This window comes from Procambarus clarkii, chromosome 24, assembly GCF_040958095.1.
Source record: "Procambarus clarkii isolate CNS0578487 chromosome 24, FALCON_Pclarkii_2.0, whole genome shotgun sequence".
Taxonomy (NCBI): Eukaryota; Metazoa; Arthropoda; class Malacostraca; order Decapoda; family Cambaridae; genus Procambarus; species Procambarus clarkii.
This window is the reverse complement of record NC_091173.1, coordinates 18,098,803-18,115,795: the sequence shown is the minus strand read 5'-3', so window position 1 is coordinate 18,115,795 and position 16,993 is coordinate 18,098,803. Positions and strand designations below refer to the sequence as shown.

At 45.1% G+C, this 16,993-nt stretch overlaps 1 protein-coding gene across 1 annotated transcript in view; it reads right to left on the bottom strand.

Moving 5' to 3' along the window:
- The window catches only part of LOC123761680 (putative neural-cadherin 2), a 139,297-nt gene that overhangs the window by 70,643 nt on the left and 51,661 nt on the right, over positions 1-16,993 (bottom strand). Inside the window, exons 2-3 of the mRNA XM_069330678.1 lie at positions 15,629-15,754; positions 6,413-6,528 (exon numbers count right to left, since the gene is read on the bottom strand). Coding sequence (XP_069186779.1) covers positions 6,413-6,528; positions 15,629-15,754 — 242 coding nt within the window. The remainder of the gene's footprint in view (positions 1-6,412; positions 6,529-15,628; positions 15,755-16,993) is intronic.

The following is a 16,993-nucleotide window of genomic DNA, read 5'->3' as shown; positions in this document are numbered from 1 at the left end:
ATCTCTAACGTCTTACCCCCTCAAAAAAATCTCTCTGCATTACTTCAGACGCATCAGGTGTAAGGAAACAAGTCCCAAACGTCTCCGCTCTGCACTGGAATCGAACCCGGGATCTTTCGTGTGTGAGCCGATTACGTTTCCCTAAGTCACATTATCTCCAATTTCAATTACGATCTCACTGCCGACATTAAAAAAAAGCATCGAGTAGAAGTGAGGGAAAAAAAAAGTGTTCAGAGGGCAGTAAAAGCCTATGAATATCTATTACAAAAGTGCAGGAAAAGGCGACAGGAAACTCACACAAAAATGCTGTTTTATATCAGCTTAAACTGAGCAAAGCTTTAACCCGAGCTTCGTTGCGGTAGACACATCTATCTCCTGTAGCAGCAGCAGCAGCAGCAGCATTGATCAACAACAGTGACCAACAGGTGCAACAGTATCAGAAAACATACAAAAAAAAAAAATGCTAAAAAAAAGCCAGAGAAATCAACATGACATCATTATGAAACAGTAGCAGCAGCAACAAAAGCAACAAAGCCATTATGGAATAGTAGCAGCAGCAATACGAAACAGCAACTGCCGCAGTGTTCAACAGCAACAGATGAGAGTAAGAATATAGTTATCAGGATGCTGCGCGCTCTCTGGCGGACGTCAGCGGGCTACATCGTAGGCGGCGGGCCACATCGTAGGCGGCGGGCCACACCGTAGGCGGCGGGCCACACCGGAGGCAGCGGGGCAAACCATAAGAGGCGGGCCACACAGGAAGAAGTGGACCGCACTTCAGGGCCTGCCAGCTCTCAGAGAAGGCTCCAAAGAGAAGGATTTAATGTTAGATAATATGTTTTAAGACCCCAATGGCTACCCATACTATCAAGGCTGTAATCTCTATTAGTTTCTAACATCCAAGAATGCTCAAATCTTGAAAAAAAATCTAGGGATAACTTTGAATCAGTTTAGACTGAATATTATATACATACATACATACATACATACATACATACATACATACATACATACATACATATATATATATATATATATATATATATATATATATATATATATATATATATATATATATATATATATATATATATATACCCAGAAATATACACTTTTATGTAGGTGGAATACCTCTTTTCAGAACCTATGCATAAAGAGAATATTAATAATGCCTCATTTAGACCCTTTGTTGATAAGGCACACAAGTGATGTCAATAGAAACATAAAAGCATGACAAGGAAGCACAAAAATGAGCTTGAGACGTCATTTTTCCAGAGAGGGAGAGAGAGAGAGAGAGAGAGAGAGAGAGAGAGAGAGAGAGAGAGAGAGAGAGAGAGAGAGAGAGAGAGAGAGAGAGAGAGAGAGAGAGAGAGAGAGAGAGAGAGGGAGAGAGAGAGAGAGAGAGAGAGAGAGAGAGAGAGAGAGAGAGAGAGAGAGAGAGAGAGAGAGAGAGAGAGAGAGAGAGAGAGAGAGACAGAGACAGAGACAGAGACAGAGACAGAGAGAGAGAGAGAGAGAGAGAGAGAGAGAGAGAGAGAGAGAGAGAGAGAGAGAGAGAGAGAGACAGAGAGAGGGAGAGAGCACCAGCCACCAACATCTCACACACACACACACACACACTGAGAGGATATTAAGACCAACATTTTATAAGACAACGCCACACACATTTCCTGACAACAGTCCGGTAGACACACACTACCTTACCCCAAAAAAACAGTTCCAAGTTACATAAGAGAAGGAAACTAATTTTTTAAGAGTATCCAGAAATATTGGGTGAGGACCGCCTCCACCCAGAACATTAACCAAGTGCGGGTTGAGCAGGCACCCACGGCAGGTCTGACTCTTGTCAGGGGGAACACGCACAAGGGGACACAGGTGGAAACTGAGTGCCCAAATGAGCCACAGAGATATTAGAAAGAACTTTTTTAGTGTCAGAGTGGTTGACAAATGGAATGCATTAGGCAGTGATGTGGTGGAGGCTGACTCCATACGCAGTTTCAAGTGTAGATATGATAGAGCCCAATAGGCTCAGGAACCTGTACACCAGTTGATTGACGGTTGAGAGGCGGGACCAAGGAGCCAGAGCTCAACCCTCGCAAACACAACTAGGTGAGTACACACACACACACACACACACACACACACACACACACACACACACACACACACACACATATAAAATACTCAGGGGAATTGACAAAGTGGAAATAGATGAAATGTTCACACGTAATAATAACAGAACGAGGGGACATGGGTGGAAGCTGGAAACTCAGATGAGTCACAGAGATGTTAGGAAGTTTTCTTTTAGCGTGAGAGTAGTAGAAAAATGGAATGCACTTGGGGAACAGGTTGTGGAAGCAAATACTATTCATACTTTTAAAACCAGGTATGATAGGGAAATGGGACAGGAGTCATTGCTGTAAACAACCGATAGCTAGAAAGGCGGGATCCAAGAGTCAATGCTCGATCCTGCAAGCACATATAGGTGAGTACATATAGGTGAGTACACACACACACTGCCGTACATAAATCTCCGGCGATGTGGCCCCAGACCCACAAAACACAACATGGCCGCCTTGAACACATCAATGCTCGCAAGGAAGGACATTTGTCAGAGGTACAAAGCATTTTTTTAGTGTCGTTTTTCTTTCCTTCGAGCCTCGGAGCATTGCTGGGGGGGGGGGGGGGGGTGGACTCCAGCCTCGGACGAGGAGGATGTGCGGGTCGGGATGGAACAAGAGGGACTCGAAACTCCGGGGGGGGGGGGGGGTGGGTAGGGGGGTGTACGAAATATATCCACTCGTGTTCGTATACAACGAAAAATATTACCGGCCTCGACTCCACTGGTGACTCCTCGCCACTCCAAGACCTCACCCCTCACAGTGACTCGCTGTGTCCTGTTGCTTAGGTACTCCCTTATCCAGTGGAGTACCTTGCCTTTCACTCCTGCATCTCATTGTGCACTAGTCTCTTATATGGTACTATGTAAAAGGCTTTCTGGCAGTCCAGAAATGTGCAGTCTGCCCCAGCAGTGTGTGTGTGTGTGTGTGTGTGTGCGTCAAAGCGTGACAGTCTGTTCCTTGTCGTATTAGAGCTTGGGGCTAAGAGCTAGAACCGGTGGATGGTCAGCGTTCTTAGTGAGTTTCAACAGTCAAAATAATGCGTTCTTAAGAGCAAACAATCTAACCGTAGGAAAAGTAAGTAATTATAAAAAGAAGGCGTCAAGCAACAGTAGGAAGAGGGCAGACTGTCAACAAGGCGCTAAGATTCCTTAAGCATTTACCCAACTCCTTACGAAACCTGTACATCTTTCCTCAGTCATGGCGGCTTTGTTGACGTTTATTGAACAGTTTATGAGCTCCAAAGCACTACGAGGTTAAAATTTACGTTTGTAATAATGAATGCGTCTTGGTGGACGGCCGCTGCTTTAACGAGCCTGGCCTGATGACAGGTTGCTATAACACAGCCTGTTGACATCAACAAAAAGCCAAATGGTTGTTAAAACAGTCGCCAAACCCTCTGAATATGAATGAATAAAGGTTTACACAGGACTCCTACAACCTGTCCACTGGCGAGGCTCGTTAAAGCAGCGGCCGTATCCAAATACGCATTCATTACTACGAACGTAATTTTTAACCAGCACCAACAAGTCGACGTACCATACACCCGTCTGTTACTGTGGCATCGCATCATACAGTGACCCCTGAATGTTATCGTACACAAAATACCCCTCCACCCCCCCAACGGAACTTAGAGTACAGCATCTTAAAGCTTTCTTATTTCCTCTTAAAAATAATTACCCAGTTCCAGAAGTTAGCTCTGAGCTTCTCTGTGGTAACCTCTCCTCCGGCCAAGCTATTTCTCCTGAAAACTGGCCACGGGGCTCACGTTCCGCGGCGCCTCGGCCGTTGGCGACTTACCGGTTCAATCTCCGGAGCCCGTATGGCTCTCAGGATAATGCTATTGGTGCGCTAATTAAGCTCTTTCGGTTGGATAGGGGGTAGGTCTCTGTACCCCGGGGTGGGGAGAGGGTGGGGGTCTCTGTACCCGGGGTGGGGGAGAAGAAGCGGTCTCTGTACCCGGGGATAGGGAAGATGAAGCGGTCTCTGTTCCCGGGGTGGGGAAGATGAAGCGGTCTCTGTACCCGGGATGAGGGAGAGGAAGCGGTCTCTGTACCCGGGGTGAGGGAGAGGAAGCGGTCTCTGTACCCGGGGTGGGGAAGAAGAAGCGGTCTCTGTACCCGGGAAGAATGGAAAAGGAAGCTGCTACCGGAGAGGCAGAAGAGGGATGGCCTCCTGATACCGAAGGAAGAAAGGGGACAACAGCAGCTCAGGTAAGAAGAGAAAACGAGCGTGTCGACACCCGGGGATAATTAGGGCACACTAAACTAAGTAGCACAACAGCATTATCCCGCGATAATTGCCTCTCTCCCAACCCGCATTGTGTGATTTTAATTAAAACTTTTTCTACCCAATCTGCGAAGGTCGTAGCAATTTACCTGCGAGCAATATGAAACACTGCTGAAGAACACAACACAGCCGCAAACCTACTCTGGCTTCGAGAGAAAGAGAGAGAGAGAGAGAGAGAGAGAGAGAGAGAGAGAGAGAGAGAGAGAGAGAGAGAGAGAGAGAGAGAGAGAGAGAGAGAGAGAGAGAGAGAGAGAGAGAGAGAGAGAGAGAGAGAGAGAGAGAGAGAGAGAGAGAGAGAGAGCGAGAGAGAGAGCGAGAGAGAGAGCGAGAGAGAGAATGAGAGAATGAGAGAGAATGAGAGAGAATGAGAGAGAAATGCTTTCCAGGAAACGAAGCTCAGAGTTCCCAGCTTAGACAAATAATAACTCCGTAGTCGAGGACAGGAAGCATGGACTTAAACTTATCAACGTCCCCCTTAGTTCAACACCTGAACTCTCCCCCTTCCCCCAGGAGGCAACCCACAACAACTGCCCAACTCCTAAATACCTATTTGCTGTAAGGGTGAAGAGAGGGATCAGATGAAAGGAAACTTGCGCAAGTCCTGTCTGGGAATTGAACCCGGGTCCCACGATTCCGAGACGAGGATATTCAGTGGTATAGACTCGAACATACTACAGAATTATGGTTCATAATACACCCTGTAGTGATTGGTATATATATATATATATATATATATATATATATATATATATATATATATATATATATATATATATATATATATATAATAAATATATATATAATATTAGTGTTCAGTGAGAAACCACAAGGTCTCCTCTGAATACTTTTTATTTTCTTCTCCGAGGCTATGGGTCCCCACATTGGCACCAGAGGTGGTACCCTCACAAATGTATATATAAATATATATATATAAAATTACTATATTATTTCTATATTTTACAATTTTAGAGGTATAGAGGGTAAAATGTTTTTTTTTAAATTGGATTTTAAAACGTTTTCAACACAAAAGAATATGCATTAAAACCACATTTTTAAAAAGCTTCTTTAAAAATCCTTTTTTTTGGTTTACTTTTTTAAGGTTTCTTAAAATGGGCTATTAAAACCGAACTTTAAAAACATTTAAAAAAAGTTTTAAAAATCTAGTGATTAAGACCTATATTTTAATGAACCTGATTGATTCAACCCTGTGGTTGTTAAGAAGAGTTTTTAAACTTTTTAATCTGGTTGTTAAAAACACGCTTTAAACAGCTTTTTACCTGGTTAAACAATACTGTATTTTGAAAAAGTTAGTTTAAAAATCACTTAAAAATAACTTTGAAAACCCATTTTAGAAGTCCAGTTTTAAATTTTAATGGGTTATAAAGTGCTCAAAAACACATTAAAAAATAGTAATAAACATTCAAAAATCGTTTATAACTACGGATTTTAATGAGGATTTGTAGAAACCATTTTAAATATCTATTTAAAATACCCAATTTTGAAAATAATCTATTAAAAAACTCAGCTAAAAAAATTAAAAACCTAAGTTTTAAACGGATTTTACGTAAGTTATAGAAATAAATTAAGAACTTGTTGATCTGGAAATACTTTTCTCCATCTAAATTTGACAATTGTAATGATTTTAAAAATCAAATATAGATGTCGCTTCTAAATCTGAAACCTAAGCATAGTTTATAATTACAGATATTCCAACATTTATGAAAAAAGCATTTAAATTTCAATTACAAAATTCAGCCCCAGCAACATTAACTATACACAGAAATAACATACGAAAATAATACCCAATACAAATGTAAAATAATTGTATACATTCATGTTTCTGTTTTAATGGGCCCCATGAATCCTTGTTCTATTCATGGGTGGTTCCTGTTAGGTGGAGGATACATGGGAGCCATGTGGTGCCTACAGAGGGGCCAGGGGGTTACTACAAAGGGCCAGGTGGTCACTACAAAGGGCCAGGTGGTCACTACAGGTGTACTGACCTTGGGCTGGAGTTCGTAGTCGAGGGGAGCGGCCAGTGTGATGAGTCCTGACCGCTGGTCAATGGTGAAGAGTCCGTCTCTGTTGCCGCCAGTGATGCTGTACCGCACTCCCACACCTGTCATGTACACACCTGTCTTAGTGGTCACCATATTAGTGATAATGCCAGCCCTACCACACTCCCACACCTGTCATGTACACACCTGTCTTAGTTGTAATTACACTAATTAATTACTTAGTGGTAATTTCACTTATATATATATATATATATATATATATATATATATATATATATATATATATATATATATATATATATATATATATATATATATGTGTGTGTGTCATCTGAGTGTAGTGACCTATTGTGCCATGTTTTAATCGAGTTACGGGATTGGTCAAGAGTGGTGAAGGTTACGACTCCTTATCGTACAGCTCTTACAGGGTACGGGGTCATGGGTCGTGTGGTACACTAGTGTGGTGGGGAGGCAGGGAGGCAGGTGGCAGGTGGCAGGTGGCAGGGTGGCAGGGTGGCAGGTGGCGGGATATAACACCACCCGTCCCAGGCCACCTTCCTCCCTCACATAAAAATTTTTGGTGAACATCTCATGAATTTTCACTCTTAACTTTTCCACTTTATAGAACGGAGTTTTTACACCACCTGATCCCCCCCCCCCCACCTTCCTGCGGGCAGTTTCCTCTCTCTACCCTACCCTTGTACCCTCGGAGGGCGGACTACAGCCTTTCTGGGCAGACCGGTAGTCTGGGCCAACGTTCGAGCCTGGCCCTAGGCCGTGCTCGGGGAGTAGCAGAACTCCCGAAACCCTCTACAGGTATGCTCTTGGTATGGCTAAGTTTACCCTAGATAAATATGAACCTCCCGCCTGACGCATGCAATATGAGGGGTGACTTTCCCAGCTGACTCTGGACCACAGTGGGTTGTTTGTTGTTGTTATAGATTCAGCTACTCGGAACAAGTTGCAAGTAGCACGGGCTATGGTGAGCCCGTATTAGGGGGGCGGTACAGGCTCTCCCCATTACATCCGGAGAGCGAAGACCTATGGACCAGTCATTTTGAGCTGGGTTTCCCTACGACGTATCTTGTTCCCTCAAAATTGGTTGTACTTTAGTGGAGGCGGATATTACACGTGACTTGAAGTGCCACTCAGTAAAGCAACAGGTGTGTGGAAGGTTGCACACACCACACATACAGCAATATTACTCCATGTATAAGATTACTTAGGTGGCGTGTATTTATGATTTGCATGCTCGTAAACCCGAGCATCAGATTACAACATCATGTGCGCCCTTTGGTAACTATAGATGCTATTAGTATTAATTAATTGGTGGTCATTTGAGCGTAAAGTGAAGCTGTTCCTTTAGGGACCATTTTGGTTCACTTGGACTACATCATGTTCCTCTGTCTGTCTTATCTCCTGTCATGACATCAGTCACACCAACAGTAGTCCCCGGTGTATCAGAGACAAGTTTTGTTGAATAAATCTTGTCGTTAAGACATCGTATTTCAGTGAAGCCCTTTCCCTTAAAAAATGTTGCATCTCTTAAGTATTAATATAATACTTCACCGTATTAATTCGGTGAATTCATCTGCCGCAGCTAATCTCCCTGCATAATATTGCAGATCAGCACGACCAAGGTAGTCCACGATTTAAGGGACACTTTTGTCTACGTTAATTTTTGTTCCGAGTAGCTGAATTTAAAACATCTTAGTCACTCCTCAGTGATGGTTCTCCTCGCAACCCGCTCTCTTACAAATTATGTCCCTTTTCGCTCGTATTCGCACTAAGGCCAAAAATCGCCGTACTAGAAAATGAAATCGGCTCAGGAAATTGACGTACTTTCCCGTTTTCTGTTTTGGATCCTCTGGTTTACTCGGTTTGGCTAGGAGAGGACACTTAACGGTTTTCATGATGTTTTGAAACCTTAGGAGAACCTCCTACCCTCCTAACCAACCAGAGGACCCTTAACTTGATGCTTTGGGGTCCATTTCATTTGGAAAATGAATTTCCAATACGGCGATATTTTGGCCGTAAGGCATACAGGCGAAAAGCGGCGTAATTTGTAAGAGAACGGGCCTGGTCGACGGGGAGGCCTGGTTGACGACCGGGCCGCGGCGACGCTGAGCCCCGGAAGCACCTCAAGGTAAGGTAATGGGCGGGTCTGGGACAAGTTGAAAGCTGGGGGACCGCATGCCGCTGCTCCCTCATCTATCACACCCTTCACAACCTCTGAAAGCTGTCTGCCATATGTAACATTGCAGACGGAGGTCTGGGAAATAGTAGGATCTTCCAAGCAACACGCAGATAAGTATGACCCCTCACACCTCAAGTACGGTAAGCAAGGCTCAGATAAGTATGACCCCTCACACCTCAAGTACGGTAAGCAAGGCTCAGATAAGTATGACCCCTCACACCTCAAGTACGGTAAGCAAGGCTCAGATAAGTATGACCCCTCACACCTCAAGTACGGTAAGCAAGGCTCAGATAAGTATGACCCCTCACACCTCAAGTACGGTAAGCAAGGCTCAGGTAAGTATGACCCCTCACACCTCAAGTACGGTAAGCAAGGCTCAGATAAGTATGACCCCTCACACCTCAAGTACGGTAAGCAAGGCTCAGGTAAGTATGACCCCTCACACCTCAAGTACGGTAAGCAAGGCTCAGATAAGTATGACCCCTCACACCTCAAGTACGGTAAGCAAGGCTCAGATAAGTATGACCCCTCACACCTCAAGTACGGTAAGCAAGGCTCAGGTAAGTATGACCCCTCACACCTCAAGTACGGTAAGCAAGGCTCAGATAAGTATGACCCCTCACACCTCAAGTACGGTAAGCAAGGCTCAGATAAGTATGACCCCTCACACCTCAAGTACGGTAAGCAAGGCTCAGATAAGTATGACCCCTCACACCTCAAGTACGGTAAGCAAGGCTCAGATAAGTATGACCCCTCACACCTCAAGTACGGTAAGCAAGGCTCAGATAAGTATGACCCCTCACACCTCAAGTACGGTAAGCAAGGCTCAGATAAGTATGTACCTTTAAGTATATAAAATGATCGTCTGTACAAAAAACAAAATACAGCGAGCTATACAAGACATACAACCTCCTGTCTGTCTGTCTGTCTGTCATGGCCTCTCCCCGCGCTGGGGGAATATATGGTGTCATCCCCATCAAAGAAATTCTTGGCCAAATTAGCATATCTCTCAGGATGTTCAAAGATGTTTGTGTTTATGTTGGTGTCTTTGTTGTCTTCTTCTCCCTTGCTGCCTCATGCACACTGCTACCCCCAACAGCCTCTCTCGTCGGGATCCCTGTTTCTGCATATGTAAGGTTTTTACTGCATGCACTTTTTCCTTCCATGAATCTACTTTCTCCCTCCCTCCCTCTCTCTCTCTCTCTCTCTCTCTCTCTCTCTCTCTCTCTCTCTCTCTCTCTCTCTCTCTCTCTCTCTCTCTCTCTCTCTCTCTCTCTCTCTCTCCTCTCTCTCTCTCTCTCTCTCTCTCTCCCTCTCTCTCTCTCTCTCTCTCTCTCTCTCTCTCTCTCTCTCTCTCCCTCTCTCTCTCTCTCCCTCTCTCTCTCTCTCTCTCTCCCTTCCTACCACCGTTCCCTTTCCAGTTTCCCTTTCCCAATTTCATCTTCTTGTATCCATACACTCTTCTTCTTCTTCTTTAGGGTTTCCAGACAAATAAATTTTCCCCATTTCTTTTCCATAATTACTTAAAATAATGTCATGACAAAATTCCTTAATGTTCACAACAAAAATGATAACAAAAATAAGAACTGTGCACAATAATGACGTCACTGAGGAACATGAACTGAAAAACAAAACTTTTATTCAGCTCCTGTCAAGATGGCCGCCGACTTCCCGGACAGCCCTCAGACTTACCAACTACTGAGGCTACACACTAACAAGCATGTAGAACCACTAGTACACAAATATGTAAATTATAAAAAAAAATTGTAAAAAAAAAAAATGTGTTTACAACGTAATTCTCCCCACTGATGTTTACATGCCTTTCAGAGACAATTTTTTTTCTTGATTTTTTTCCAGGAATATCACTGGTCGTGGGGAATGGCTCCTCCTTCTCCTTCGTTCACTTGTTGTGTTTCAAGTGTTACACATGAGCCTTAACTTACCAATGTGTGTGTGTGTGTGTGTGTGTGTGTGTGTGTGTGTGTGTGTGTGTGTGTGTGTAATTACCTAAGTGTAGTTACCACGAGCGTAGCTCTCATCCTGTAAGTTACGGGCTCACCATAGCCCGTGCTACTTGGAACTTGTTCCGAGTAGCTGAATCTATAACAACAACAACAACCCCTCACTCCTCACCAGGAAAGGCTCAACACACAACAGGCAGCGGGAGCATGATATCCCTCGATATCGTCAACAGGTTATCAACAGATGAACAGAGTATCCATCCGTTGCTTCCAACGCAGAAATTATTTGTTCACAATTCGTTCTTTAACGTATCAGATTAACCAAGACCAGCCTCCTTATTTATAGACGTTGATCTGAAGAACAGTTTGGTGATTATAATTGGGCTTTGGGAGACATGAAACTGGCTGGTACAAGTCTTGAGCCCAGTTCAACGCATAGTGTATAACATCTTCATCTCCTGAATCCTATCTTCTGACCCACAGCATATCATCTATGGAATAAAACCAACTCTGTGGGTTGATTTGACCACACAGCCTCATCCCTTTTCGGATTTGACTCCTGTAGTGGAGTCCAGCTGAGACTTGCAAACCTAATCCCAAGATTAGATGCTTGCAGCGTTTATTCAGCATTAATCATATAGTTGGTATGGTACAGGATAAATTGTAAATCACTCGCTCTCTCTCTGTCTTTAGGATGGACACTGTCACAAAGGGAGAGAGATCCGGAAGGGTAACACAGGGAGGGGGAGGGAAGAAGGGAGAGGGAACCCGCCCCTTCCACCCCATCCCACACTCATCACTCACAGAACAACGGAAGAGGAATGGGGAAACTGGACAGAGGGGACTTCTCTCTATCTTTGTCCTGCGTCAGATGAAATAAAAAAATAAAAATTACATCACCGGAGGGAGTTACAGCAATTACAATTCTCCACAATCCACGTCTGCTTTCAAGACAAAAATTACTGCAAACATTAAATTACAGACCCTTCTTCTTATTACAATTTTTTAGTCTGTATTGTGTTAGATAAACTTTAGAAAATAAGGAAATACATTTTTATTTTAGTAATTATTATTGGCAGCCAAGTTTTGTAACATCTTGGGGCCACGAAAGCCTGGTGGATAGCGCGCAGGACTCGTAATTCTGTGGCTCGGGTTCGATTCCCGCACGAGGCAGAAACAAATGGGCAAAGTTTCTTTCACTCTGAATGCCCCTGTTACCTAGCAGTAAATAGGTACTCGGGAGTTAGTCAGCTGTCACGGGCTGCTTCCTGGGGGTGGAGGCCTGGTCGAGGACCGGGCCGCGGGGACACTAAAAAGCCCTGAAATCATCTCAAGATAACCTCAAGATAACATAGGTCTAGCAAAAGCTAAAAGAGGTCTAGCAAAGAAGATTTGCAAACCTTGAGCAGATAATTTTTCCTGACGATGCAAAACTAATGAGAATCACAATAGTTTTTGATTCTCAGTTTATATATAGTAAACTTATATAGTAAACTTATAGTAAACTGTTCTGAATCTTTGTTCTGATTCTCTGCTTCACTATAGTTTCTCTTCTCCCATTATCTATAGTATCTATTCTGACACTCCATAGGGGTTTTTTTATAAATGGCTACTAGATTTCAACCAAACAAATGCAAAGTTATGAGGATAGGAACAGAAGTGAGAACACAAGAGTAGCAGAGAATGAAGATGAGTCAGCGTCCAGCATCATGTAAGGAGAACGACTTTAGTGGGGGACATTAGCAGAATAATGTCTGCAGTGTCTGCCGGACTTGTAAACGTTCGTCTAGGTAGCCCTCCGGACGTTATAAACGTCCAAACGTTTAAACGTCTAGGAGACAGGAAAGAGCTGGGAGACAGGAAAGAGCTGGGAGACAGAAAAGAGCTGGGAGACAGGAAAAGAGCTGGGAGACAAAAAAGAGCTGGGAGACAGAAAAGAGCTGGGAGACAGGAAAGAGCTGGGAGACAGGAAAGAGCTGGGAGACAGGAAATAGAGCTGGGAGACAGAAAAAAGAGCTAGGAAACCCGCTCTGGAGTATGCAGTCATAGCATGGACCACTCGCCGGAAAAAAAAGAGACACAATACTAAACTAGAAACGCTAAACAGAAAGACAAGAAAGCTGGACCACACACCACACTCGATCAAAGATAGGACATGATAACGACATAAAAGATTCTAAAAAAAACTAACAATAAACAGACGAAAAAAACATTCAGTAAGAAATAAAAGCAGAACGGGCAGACACAGATGGAATCTAGTCACAAGAGATTTAAACACGTCAGAAAGAGCTCTAGTCAGCGCAAGATCTGGTACTGAGAGAGAGAGAGAGAGAGAGAAAGAGAGAGAGAGAGAGAGAGAGAGAGAGAGAGAGAGAGAGAGAGAGAGAGAGAGAGAGAGAGAGAGAGAGAGAGAGAGAGAGAGAGAGAGAGAGAGAGAGAGAGACACAGACAGACAGACAGACAGACAGACAGACAGACAGACAGACAGACAGACAGACAGACAGACAGTGAGAGACAGACAGACAGAGAGAAAGAGAGAGCGAGAGAGAGAGAGAGAGAGAGAGAGAGAGAGAGAGAGAGAGAGAGAGAGAGGAGAGAGAGAGAGAGAGAGAGAGAGAGAGAGAGAGAGAGAGAGAGAGAGAGAGAGAGAGAGAGAGAGAGAGAGAGAGAGAGAGAGAGAGAGATAAGGAGACCGGGAAGCAATGAATAACTTGGTCTTCGTTACAACCCATTTATATGTATTTGGTGCAGACGCCAGGCCGGAACTGACGCCAGAGTGAAGGCTCCAAGAGTGAGAGTTCGCGAGAGCGGCGGCTGAGTGAAATGTGGCGCCCAGGGATTAATTGTGAGTGAAGGAGAACTGGACCCTGGTCAGGAAGGAGGGTCAAGGGTCAGGAAAGAGGGTTAAGGGTCAAGCAGGACGACTGGGAATCAGGAGAGAGAGCTGGGAGACAGGACAGAGAGCTGGGAGACAGGACAGAGAGCTGGGAGACAGGACAGAGAGCTGGGAGACAGGACAGAGAGCTGGGAGACAGGACAGAGAGCTGGGAGACAGGACAGAGAGCTGGGAGACAGGACAGAGAGCTGGGAGACAGAACAGAGAGCTGGGAGACAGGACAGAGAGCTGGGAGACAGGACAGAGAGCTGAGAGACAGGACAGAGACCTGGGAGACAGGACAGAGAGCTGAGAGACAGGACAGAGAGCTGGGAGACAGGACAGAGAGCTGAGAGACAGGACAGAGACCTGGGAGACAGGACAGAGAGCTGAGAGACAGGACAGAGACCTGGGAGACAGGACAGAGACCTGGGAGACAGGACAGAGAGCTGAGAGACAGGACAGAGAGCTGGGAGACAGGACAGAGAGCTGGGAGACATCAGACTGCAAGCAGCACAGCCAAACAGCCTGGTTAACCAGGATGCCAACCTGGAGGCCTGGGGCCAGATTCACGAAGCAGTTAAGCAAGTACTTACGAACGTGTACATCTCTCCTCAATTTTTGACGGCTTTGGTTACATTTATTAAACAATTCACCAGCCTGAAAACTTGCCAATCAACTGTTGTTATTGTTATAAACAGCCTCCTGGTGCTTCGGAGCTCATTAACTGTTTAATAATTGTAAACAAAGCCGCCAAAGATTGAGAAAAAGATGGACAGGTTCGTAAGTGCTTGCGTAACTGCTTCGTGAATCTGGTAAGAGACCGGGCGACAAGGTCATGGATCCTGAGCTAGGAAGCAGGTAAGGTGAGGAGGACCACCTTACACGAGGCTCTTGACGTCTGGGAGTCAACAGGTGAGCATCACCCGGCTGTATTGACAGCTCTCTGATGGAAATAAAAAGTGATCCCACAACACTTCTGTCACTTCTCATCACAATTTTTTTTCCCGCGATTAAAGTGTTGCTGACTATTGATATGAACACTTTTCATGTAGCTTTGGAGATTAGCAGGCGATGAGTCACAATAACGTGGCTAAAGTATGTTGACCACACCACACACTAGAAGGTGAAGGGACGACGACGTTTCGGTCCGTCCTGGACCATTCTCAAGTCGATTGAGAATGGTCCAGGACGGACCGAAACGTCGTCGTCCCTTCACCTTCAAGTGTGTGGTCTGGTCAACATACTTTAGAGATTAGTTTTGCAGAAGAAGCGACAGCCTTGCGCTCCCACAAGTAAGAGCTTTTCAAGTTTGAGAATAAGAATGTCTTAAGCCATAGGTGTGACATCGGTAAACATAAAATGTAAGGAGGCAAATATGCAGCGGGCGTAGGTGTGGTAGGGGTGGGACGAGCGTGGGCGTAGGTGTGGTAGGGGTGGGACGAGCGTGGGCGTAGGTGTGGTAGGGGTGGGACGAGCGTGGGCGTAGGTGTGGTAGGGGTGGGACGAGCGTGGGCGTAGGTGTGGTAGGGGTGGGACGAGCGTGGGCGTAGGTGTGGTACGAGGATGGGCGTGCGAGGGTGGGCGTGCGAGGGTGGGCGTGCGGAGGTGGGCGTGCGAGGGTGGGCGTGCGGAGGTGGGCGTGTGGGGGACGTAGCAAGCACTCAACCCACTGGTGGGGAAGGGGGTGGGGTGGGGGGGGGGGGGGGAGCCCACAACCCAGGGGGTGGGGTTGGGGGGAGGAGGACCCCCTCTCAGCTGCCACCATAACACTGCCACACTCCAGAGGCAACAACAATTAAGTTTCCTCAATAATTCGCAAGTTAATACTGGTACACGTTTATAAATTGATCACTGTCGAACCACCCAATTAAACTTTCGCAACATCAGCTTATCACTGCAAGGTAAATTGCAACTGCGTATCGCTTCGTGGCAGTTCATAACTGCTTATTAATCTTAAAATAACAACAGTTGTACTGAATAGTGTCATTCGGAACAAAAATGTCAAAATACCTATTGACGTTCAGTAGTTCTCCTCTGTCCTCCCACCTACTCAGAACGAAATATTCATGTAGCACGGGCTATGGTGAGCCCGTAAACTGCCCTCAGGCAATAGGTTACTAATTATATATTCAATAGCAGTGAGGATGAAGAGTTGAGGTACTGACCGTCCTTGTGGGTGGCGGTGACCTGGGTGACCCTGAGGCCAGGCGGGGCGTCCTCGGCCACCACCAGGCAGTAGCGAGGCTCCGAGAACTGCAGAGGACCCCCAGCGCCAGACAGCAGACGGCTCGCTGTGAGGAGGGGAAGAGACAACATGAAATTATTTTAGAGTGTGGTTAAGTGGGTAGTTTGTAGAACTGTATGTATGAACCCTTGTTTGTCAAGTAAAGTGTATAAGCTGTGTGCTGCACCGTTTGTCAAAGTCTACCGTTGGGAAATACACCCTGTGTAATACACCCTGTGTAATACACCCTGTGTAATACACCCTGTGTAATATACCCTGTGTAATACACCCTATGTAATACACCCTGTGTAATATACCCTGTGTAATACACCCTGTGTAATATACCCTGTGTAATATACCCTGTGTAATATACCCTGTGTAATATACCCTGTGTAATACACCCTGTGTAATACACCCTGTATAATATACCCTGTGTAATATACCCTGTGTAATACACCCTGTGTAATACACCCTGTGTAATACACCCTTTGTAATACACCCTATGTAATACACCCTGTATAACACACCCTGTTAAGCAATGTGTATATCTAAGAATAGCACTGTTTATCACAGTGAATAGTTGTGTACCTATGTACTATATCCTATACTATGTGTACCTATGTGTACTATATCCTTGTTTGTGAGAACAATGTGTATAGCTGTTCCTTATATACACCCAAGTTTCTCCAGCGATCTGTAAACTGGTGTATTACACCCATGTGTATGAGTGTGTATAACCGTGTACTCCATCAGTGCTTGTCCCTACAACTTTACCATGTGCCAAGGCACACAGCAGCCCGTCGCAGCTTCTCCAGGATGACCTGGGACTATGTAATTAACGCAGGTTATCTTGAGGTTATCTTGAGATGATTTCGGGGCTTTTTAGTGTCCCCGCGGCCCGGTCCTCGACCAGGCCTCCACCCCCAGGAAGCAGCCCGTGACAGCTGACTAACCGTTCGTTCCCTTTGAACTACTCTTAGATCCTGCTCCGCCCATTAGATTGACATGACGCCTTTTTGAGGCTTTTTCGTCTAGGATTTCTTTCGTTATGAATTTATACTTGTGTTCCTACTTCTTCTTTTCTTTCTGTATTATTTTCGTTCTATCTAGCACTACTCTGTCCCTGATGACTCGTTTTCCTTGGAAATTTGGCAGCCTGGTAGAGGACTACGGGGCTCACCATAGCCAGTGTTACTTGGAACTTTTTGTTCCAGGTAGCGAATCTTTAACAACAACAACATAGTATAGGAGGGAAGCATCCACAGCAGAGTCGTCGTGCTGTGGCTGCTTCGTTCCTCTGATCCTC